At 36.6% G+C, this 9,523-nt stretch overlaps 1 protein-coding gene across 1 annotated transcript; it reads left to right on the top strand.

The window, feature by feature from the left end:
- Positions 1-4,092: 4,092 nt before the first annotated feature.
- LOC117319854 (DNA mismatch repair protein Mlh1-like) lies at positions 4,093-9,426 on the top strand (the record flags this gene model as incomplete). The annotated part of the gene is made up of 3 exons (XM_033874571.1): positions 4,093-4,230; positions 9,040-9,148; positions 9,363-9,426. Coding segments are annotated over exons 1-3 (258 nt in total), but the record flags the coding sequence as incomplete, so codon positions are not given.
- Between the last annotated feature and the right edge of the window lie 97 nt (positions 9,427-9,523).

Raw genomic sequence — 9,523 nt, 5'->3', positions numbered from 1 at the left:
GTTATGAATGGATTTGAACCCAATTTAGTCAGAAACATCCTTGGGGGAAGGGGAACAGATTTTGCATAAATGGTGACTCTGACCCCTGAGGGGCCAAAGGGGCGGGGCCCCATAGGGGAAATAGAGGTAATTCATTTAAATTGATACTTGTCATCAAGTTATGAATGGATTTGAACCCAATTTGGTCAGAAATATCCTTGGGGGAAGGGGAACAGATATTGCATAAATGGTGACTCTGACCCCAGAGGGGCCAAAGGGGTGGGGCCCAATAGGGGAAATAAACGTAATTCATCTAAATCTCTACTATTCATAAAGTGATAAATGCATCTTCTAAAATCAATTCTTGAGGTCTTTCAGACCAAAGAGAGTCTGGACTTCATTATTTGGGATCACCACACTATAACCATATATAGCATTGAGATTTACAAATAAAACAAATTGAACATGAACATTATTTTGACATTTGGTCTAATCCAACCAGGTGAGCAATACAGGCCCCATGGGCCCCTCTTTTCAACCTCATAAAAACATTGACATGACAGCCATGGCGTCTATTTTGTAACATGATTGTGCAATCATGGTTTTCATGAACAATACCTATTTTAAACTTCTTCCCAAGTTCCACCAGTATCATTCAACTCAAACTTGGTGACAATGGCCTTGAGATGGTCCTGACCAAGTGTTGTTATTTTTCTGGTCAGTGGTCATTCCAAAATCCTGGATGGCTGCCATGGCTAGCAGTACCACTATAAATGCTACTGAGTATATATTCCAATAGTACAAGTGTCTTTAGAGTCAGATGACCGTTAAGGCCCATGGGCCTCTTTTTTAAATAATTCTTGAGTTGCTTATTCCAGCTATATCAAATATGATCAAAATAGATTATGGAAATACTAATTTACCAAATATTGCAGCTTTTGTTTCTCCTTCAATAATCAGAATATGGATGCAATAATACTGATACACTGGAGGCGGAGGATGTTGTTAGGTTTCATCTGATTCTTTAGTGTGATCATGTTGATTGAGCACTTCATTTGCTTTCAACCTGTCGCTAAATGTCACAGACCAATTTTCGTTTTTTGTAGGCTTTATGAATATAAATGTTCATTAATCTTCTTGGAGAAAACCACTAAAAAATTGATGGCTTATCATTGATTAGTGTCCTCGAGTGATACAGATGATATAGATCCCCTGAGGAATACATCAGAGAAAATATCACCACAAAATTAGTAACCAGTTTCCTGAAAACTGGGTCACAGTGATAGCGTAGTCAATTTTCTAACCAGATAATGACAAAATCAGAGCTGTTCCCGATGTTCTGGTTTGCATTCCAGCTCTTTAAAAGCTGTATCAGTGCTAAATATCTTAACAACAGCAGAAACTATTTGTATGTTTGGAATGAAACACATTCATACTGCCTTCCGACTGAAGTGGATTTAGTTCTTGCTTAATTTAGAAGATAATGACAGTTTTTAGCTCACCTGCCCGAAGGGCAAGTGAGCTTATGCCGTGGTGCGGCGTCCGTCGTCCGTCCGGCCGTCCGGCGTCAACTTTTTCATTTAAACAACTTCTTCTCAATAACCAAGAGGCCCAAGGACTTGATATTGGGCCTGTAGCATGCTGGGGTGAAGGGCTACCAAGTTTGTTCAAATGAATGACCTTGACCTTCATTCAAGGTCACAGGGGTCAAATAGGCTATAATCTTCAAACGACTTCTTCTCAATAACCAAGAGGCCCAGGGACTTGATATTGGGCCTGTAGCATGCTGGGGTGAAGGGCTACCAAGTTTGTTCAAATAAATGACCTTGACCTTCATTCAAGGTCACAGGGGTCAAATAGGCTATACTCTTCAACCAACTTCTTCTGAATAACCAAGAGGCCCAGGGACTTGATATTGGGCCTGTAGCATGCTGGGGTGAAGGGCTACCAAGTTTGTTCAAATAAATGACCTTGACCTTCATTCAAGGTCACATTGGTCAAATAGGCTATACTCTTCAAACAACTTCTTCTGAATAACCAAGAGGCCCAGGGACTTGATATTGGGCCTGTAGCATGCTGGGGTGAAGGGCTACCAAGTTTGTTCAAATAAATGACCTTGACCTTTATTCAAGGTCACAGGGGTCAAATAGGTAATAATCTTCAAACGACTTCTTCTGAATAACCAAGAGCCCCAGGGACTTGATATTATGCCTGTAGTATGCTGGGGTGCAGGGCTACCAAGTTTGTTCAAATAAATGACCTTGACCTTCATTCAAGGTCACATGAGTCAAATAGGTTATAATCTTCAAACAACTTCTTCTCAATAACCAAGAGGCTCAGGGACTTGATATTGGGCCTGTAGCATGCTGGGGGAAAAGGGCAATCAGGTTTGTTCAAATAAATGACCTTGACCTTCATTCAAGGTCACATGGGTCAAATATACTGTTATCTTCAAACAACTTCTTCTCAATAACCAAGAGGCCCAGGGACTTGATATTGGGCCTGTAGCATGCTGGGATGGAGGGCTACCAAGTTTGTTCAAATAAATGACCTTGACCTTCATTCAAGGTCACAGGGGTCAAATAGAATATAATCTTCAAACAACTCCCCTCAATAACCAAGAGGCCCAGGGACTTGATATTGGGCCTGTAGCATGCTGGGATGAAGGGCTACCTAGTTTGTTCAAATAAATGACGTTGACCTTCATTCAAGGTCACAGGGGTCAAATAGGCTATAATCTTCAAACAACTTCTTCTCAATAGCCAAGAGGCTCAGGGACTTGATATTGGGCCTGTAGCATGCTGGGATGGAGGGCTACCAAGTTTGTTCAAATAAATGACCTTGACCTTCATTCAAGGTCACAGGGGTCAAATAGAATATAATCTTCAAACAACTTCTTCTGAATAACCAAGAGGCCCAGGGACTTGATATTGGGCCTGTAGCATGCTGGGATGAAGGGCTACCTAGTTTGTTCAAATAAATGACGTTGACCTTCATTCAAGGTCACAGGGGTCAAATAGGCTATAATCTTCAAACAACTTCTTCTCAATAGCCAAGAGGCTCAGGGACTTGATATTGGGCCTGTAGCATGCTGGGATGAAGGGCTACCAAGTTTGTTCAAATAAATGACCTTAACCTTCATTAAAGGTCACAGGGGTCAAATAGGCTATAATCTTCAAACAATTTCTTCTCAATAACCAAGAGGCCCAGGGACTTGATATTGGGCCTGTAGCATGCTGGGATGAAGGACTACCAAGTTTGTTCAAATAGATGACCTTGACCTTCATTCAAGGTCACAGGGGTCAAATAGGTTATAATCTTCAAACGACTTCTTCTGAATAACCAAGAGGCCCAGGAACTTGATATTGGGCCTGTAGCATGCTGGGATGAAGGACTACCAAGTTTGTTCAAATAGATGACCTTGACCTTCATTCAAGGTCACAGGGGTCAAATAGGCTATAATCTTCAAATCACTTCTTCTCAATAACCAAGAGGCCAAGGGACTTGATATTTGGCCTGTTTGTAGCATGCTCAGAGCTAAGAGTCGCCAAGATCCAATCTTAGGCCAATAGAATGCTGGAATGAAGGACTCGAAAATATATTGACATGAATAAACCTAGCTTACTCTGATATTTGAATAAAGTTGTTATCTGAATCAGCATAGTATCTGTAGAAATGACCTCAATCAACTGCAAATTTGCTGTAGAGCCAGGTGAGCGATACAGGCCCATTGGGCCCCTTGTTATAAATGTATCTGTAGATGAATAAAAGTATATTTTATGGATCTGTAGTAAGCAAGAATCTTTTGACAAGGGCATGATATAGACTTTCCAGAAGAGGACATGCTTTAGATTTAATGAATTTCGAAAAAGGGGCATGGTGTATTTCTTAAAGTGACAATAAGTAGTCTTATTGAATACTTTAACAATTCCATGGTATACATTTTATGAATATCCAGACAAGGGTAGAGTGAATAAAGAACAAATACAGCCATACTGCAGCATGGATTGTTTAAAATTCATTTGACATCACCTATACAAGGAGAAAAAGGTGATATTTTATCAAGTTTTAGTATGTTTAATGATCCATGCTTTCTGAATTATATAAGCCTCTACAAATTTCCTTTAAACAGCCCAGGACAGACTAGCAGCTCTAAACCGGACAATATGGCCAGAACTGAGACAAAACGTCAGATCAAGTTGTCAAGTGTACTTTCCCTACAGCAGACCCTCAGAGATGGCGTGCATAAAGGTATGGATCTCAATCAATACATAAAGGTACGAATCTAAACTATACATAAAGGTACGGATCTAAACTATACATAAAGGTACGAATCTAAACTATACATAAAGGTACGGATCTAAACAATACATAAAGGTACGGATCTCAATCAATACATAAAGGTACGAATCTAAACTATACATAAAGGTACGGATCTAAACTATACATAAAGGTACAGATCTAAACAATACATAAAGGTACGGATCTCAATCAATACATAAAGGTGTGGATCTAAACAATACATAAAGGTACGGATCTAAACAATACATAAAGGTATAGATCTAAACAATACATAAAGGTACGGATCTCAAACAATACATAAAGGTACGGATATAAACTATACATAAAGGTAAAGATATCAAACAATACATAAAGGTACCGATCTCAATCAATACATAAAGGTATGGATCTCAATCAATACATAAAGGTACGGATCTAAACAATTGATAAAGGTATGGATCGAAACAATACATAAAGGTATGGATCTCAAACAATACATAAAGGTACGGATCTCAATGAATACATAAAGGTACGGATCTCGAACAATACATAAAGGTACGGATCTAAACAATACATAAAGGTATGGATTGAAACAATACATAAAGGTATGGATCTCAAACAATACATAAAGGTACGGATCTCAATCAATACATAAAGGTACGGATCTCGAACAATACATAAAGGTACGGATCTAAACAATACATAAAGGTATGGATCTAAACAATACCTAAAGGTACGGATCTCAAACAATACATAAAGGTAAGGATTTAAATAATAAATAAAGGTAAAGATATCAAACAATACATAAAGGTAAGGATTTAAATAATAAATAAAGGTACGGATCTAAACAATACATAAAGGTAAGGATTTAAATAATAAATAAAGGTACGAATCTAAACTATACATAAAGGTACGGATCTAAACAATACATAAAGGTACGGATCTAAACAATACATAAAGGTACGGATCTCAAACAATACATAAAGGTACGGATCTCAATCAATACATAAAGGTATGGATCTAAACAATACATAAAGGTACGGATCTCAAACAATACATAAAGGTACGGATCTCAAACAATACATAAAGGTACGGATCTAAACAATACATAAAGGTACGGATCTCAAACAATACATAAAGGTAAGGATTTAAATAATAAATAAAGGTACGTATACGGATCTAAACAATACATAAAGGTAAGGATTTAAATAATAAATAAAGGTACGGATCTAAACAATACATAAAGGTAAGGATTTAAATAATAAATAAAGGTAAAGATATCAAACAATACATAAAGGTACGGATCTAAACAATACATAAAGGTACGGATCTCAAACAATACATAAAGGTACGGATCTAAACAATACATTTATAAAGGTACGGATCTCAAACAATACATAAAGGTAAGGATTTAAATAATAAATAAAGGTAAAGATATCACACAATACATAAAGGTAAGGATCTCAATGAATACATAAAGGTACGGATCTCGAACAATACATAAAGGTACGGATCTAAACAATACATAAAGGTATGGATCGAAACAATACATAAAGGTATGGATCTCAAACAATACATAAAGGTACGGATCTCAATCAATACATAAAGGTACGGATCTCGAACAATACATAAAGGTACGGATCTAAACAATACATAAAGGTATGGATCTAAACAATACCTAAAGGTACGGATCTCAAACAATACATAAAGGTAAGGATTTAAATAATAAATAAAGGTAAAGATATCAAACAATACATAAAGGTAAGGATTTAAATAATAAATAAAGGTACGGATCTAAACAATACATAAAGGTAAGGATTTAAATAATAAATAAAGGTACGAATCTAAACTATACATAAAGGTACGGATCTAAACAATACATAAAGGTACGGATCTAAACAATACATAAAGGTACGGATCTCAAACAATACATAAAGGTACGGATCTCAATCAATACATAAAGGTATGGATCTAAACAATACATAAAGGTACGGATCTCAAACAATACATAAAGGTACGGATCTCAAACAATACATAAAGGTACGGATCTAAACAATACATAAAGGTACGGATCTCAAACAATACATAAAGGTACGGATCTAAACAATAAATAAAGGTACGGATCTAAACAATACATAAAGGTAAGGATTTAAATAATAAATAAAGGTACGGATCTAAACAATACATAAAGGTAAGGATTTAAATAATAAATAAAGGTAAAGATATCAAACAATACATAAAGGTACGGATCTAAACAATACATAAAGGTACGGATCTCAAACAATACATAAAGGTACGGATCTAAACAATACATAAAGGTACGGATCTCAAACAATACATAAAGGTAAGGATTTAAATAGTAAATAAAGGTAAAGATATCACACAATACATAAAGGTAAGGATTTAAATAATAAATAAAGGTACGGATCTAAACAATACATAAAGGTAAGGATTTAAATAATAAATAAAGGTACGAATCTAAACAATACATAAAGGTACGGATCTAAACAATACATAAAGGTATGGATCTCAAACAATACATAAAGGTAAGGATTTAAATAATAAATAAAGGTAAAGATATCAAACAATACATAAAGGTACGGATCTAAACTATACATAAAGGTACGGATCTAAACAATACATTAAAGTATATCAATCTAAATGTGATGGGAGACATAACAGACACAAGTTCTAAGGTGTCACTAACCTACATGTGATGGGAGACATAACAGACACAAGTTCCAAGGTGTCACTAACCTACACGTGACGGGAGACATAACAGACACAAGTTCTAAGGTGTCACTAACCTACATGTGATGGGAGACATAACAGACACAAGTTCTAAGGTGTCACTAACCTACATGTGATGGGAGACATAACAGACACAAGTTCTAAGGTGTCACTAACCTACATGTGATGGGAGACATAACAGACACAAGTTCTAAGGTGTCACTAACCTACATGTGATGGGAGACATAACAGACACAAGTTCTAAGGTGTCACTAACCTACATGTGATGGGAGACATAACAGACACAAGTTCCAAGGTGTCACTAACCGACATGTGATGCCAAAAACATGGTCATATCCTAGGGCAAGGCACTTAATCACACAACATTTATCAGAACTTCTGTAAGTTGTTTTTATTGATGTAGCCACCAGCTACAACCTTGAGATGGGACCTCAAAGTTACCTGACTGTTGATGAAGTGATAAACCCAGAAAACAAAGAAACTTAAACAATATCAGTATAGCTATCAATGCTCTGTAGTCAAGGCCAATGTCAGTGCACTGTAGTTTGGGGCAAATATTTTATCTAAAAGGGAAAAAAATTGTACAGGTAACTTACCCTCAAGAGCAGTTTGTCATCTTTCAACAAAATCTGCATGTCTGTGTACCCTTATCTGCATATCTGTGTTCCCTTTTTGTTTTCCTAATGTCTATACACTCATATGAAATTCTAATTGGATACACAATTATGTTATAAAAATTCTGTGATGTTCTGATTTTAGCTTAAATCTTAATTCAAAATTGATTTTTCCTCAGGTGAGTAATTGTGCCTGCTAGGACATCTTTGTTTAATTAAAAGGCTAAGCTAGAAGTAGGGTACATGAAGCCTGTTGATAACCCTCGGACAAATTGATTCGTCACATTGCTGCATGGGGAGATAAAACTTGCTGCTTTCTGGCCCAGCTAAGCACACACTTAATACTTCCAGCTGGAGACTCTAAATTGGGAAACACAGATGAAAGGATAAAATGCTTAATGTCTGTGATAAAGGCCATGTAATATATAAATCAATTCTGATTGTTGGTTTTGTCATTATAAAGCAAATCCCAAACCATTTCATGTGTTGATAACCAGCAAGTCGTAAGGGATTTAATAGTCCCCAGATTATGAGAGGGACAGACCTGTAGACACTGCAGTGTTATCTGGTAATGATGTGGTATAACAATGTTGTAACTCAATAGGATGTACAGTCCCATAGCTACTCTGTACCAAGTGCTACTAAGATTAGGGTATGTGCGGGATGCATAACCATTTTTAACCCCTGAGCAGTGATCTTTCTATTATCTGTATTGTGTCAACTTTCTTCTTAATTAACCTCTTATCAGTGACCAAAAGGTTGAAAAGCATGATGTTGGGCTTGTTAATAAGTGTGCTAAGATTAAGTGCTAACTTTGTTCAAATGAATAAACTTGACCTTCTTTCAAGGTCAGTATTGTCAAATGGGTTATAATATTTTCATAACTTCCTCATTACCAAGAGGCCCAGTGTCATGCATAATATGTACCTCTATAAAAGGTATCGAGAGTCTTGTCACATAATTGTATGTTAGCTTCTCAAAGGACAAATGAGCAGTGGTATGGCATCCACCGTTTGTCTGTCTGACATCTACATTTTCCTTTAAACAACTTCTTCTCAATAACCATGAGGCACAGAGATCTGTGGGCTATCAAGTCTGTTCAAATGAATGACCTTGACCTACATTAAAGCTAATAGGGGTCAAATGTGTTTAAATCTTTAAACAATGATTTCCCGATAGCCATGAGTCTCCGAGACCTGATATTAGACCAATAGTATGCTGGAATGAAGGACTAAAAAATGTATTGACATGAATAAACCTAGCCTACTCTCATATATGATTACGGTGGTATTCAGCATAGTATCTGCAGAAATGACCTAAATCAGCTAGAAAGTTGCTATAGAACCAGATGAGTAACATAGGCCCACACGGCCTCTTGTTTTTGTTTACCTTATATGTTTTGTTTGTGTTGCAGGCCTCAGTGAAATGTTCCGCAACCATAAATTTGTAGGCTGTGTAAACGAGGAATTTTCTCTGATGCAGCACCAGACAATGCTGTACCTAGTAAATACTACTGCTGTGAGGTTTGTCCAACTTCTGAGCTCATCAAAGCAATTAGACAAAATATACACAAGTGAATTACACCTTCATTTATGAATATGGTAATAGGTAGAGTATATTCTGAATCATGAATACCAAATGGCCTTAAACAGCTGTAAACAAAACAAAACATATATTGAACTACTTCTCCCATCATCTTCATTGCGGTGTTGTCTGATGATGTTTTTGTTTTTTCAGCAAGGAGCTGTTCTACCAAATAATTCTATTCGACTTTGGTAACTTTGGAAATCTAAGACTCTCGGTAAGGAATGAACACTGTAATTTGTATACAGGAAAAAATAATTACTCCTGAGGGGATTATACAGGCTTTTTTTCTGTCCGCCTGTAGCGCCAAAGGG

The sequence above is a fragment of the Pecten maximus genome, unplaced genomic scaffold (genome assembly GCF_902652985.1).
Source record: "Pecten maximus unplaced genomic scaffold, xPecMax1.1, whole genome shotgun sequence".
Lineage (NCBI taxonomy): Eukaryota > Metazoa > Mollusca > Bivalvia > Pectinida > Pectinidae > Pecten > Pecten maximus.
This window is presented reverse-complemented; position numbering and strand designations above follow the sequence as displayed.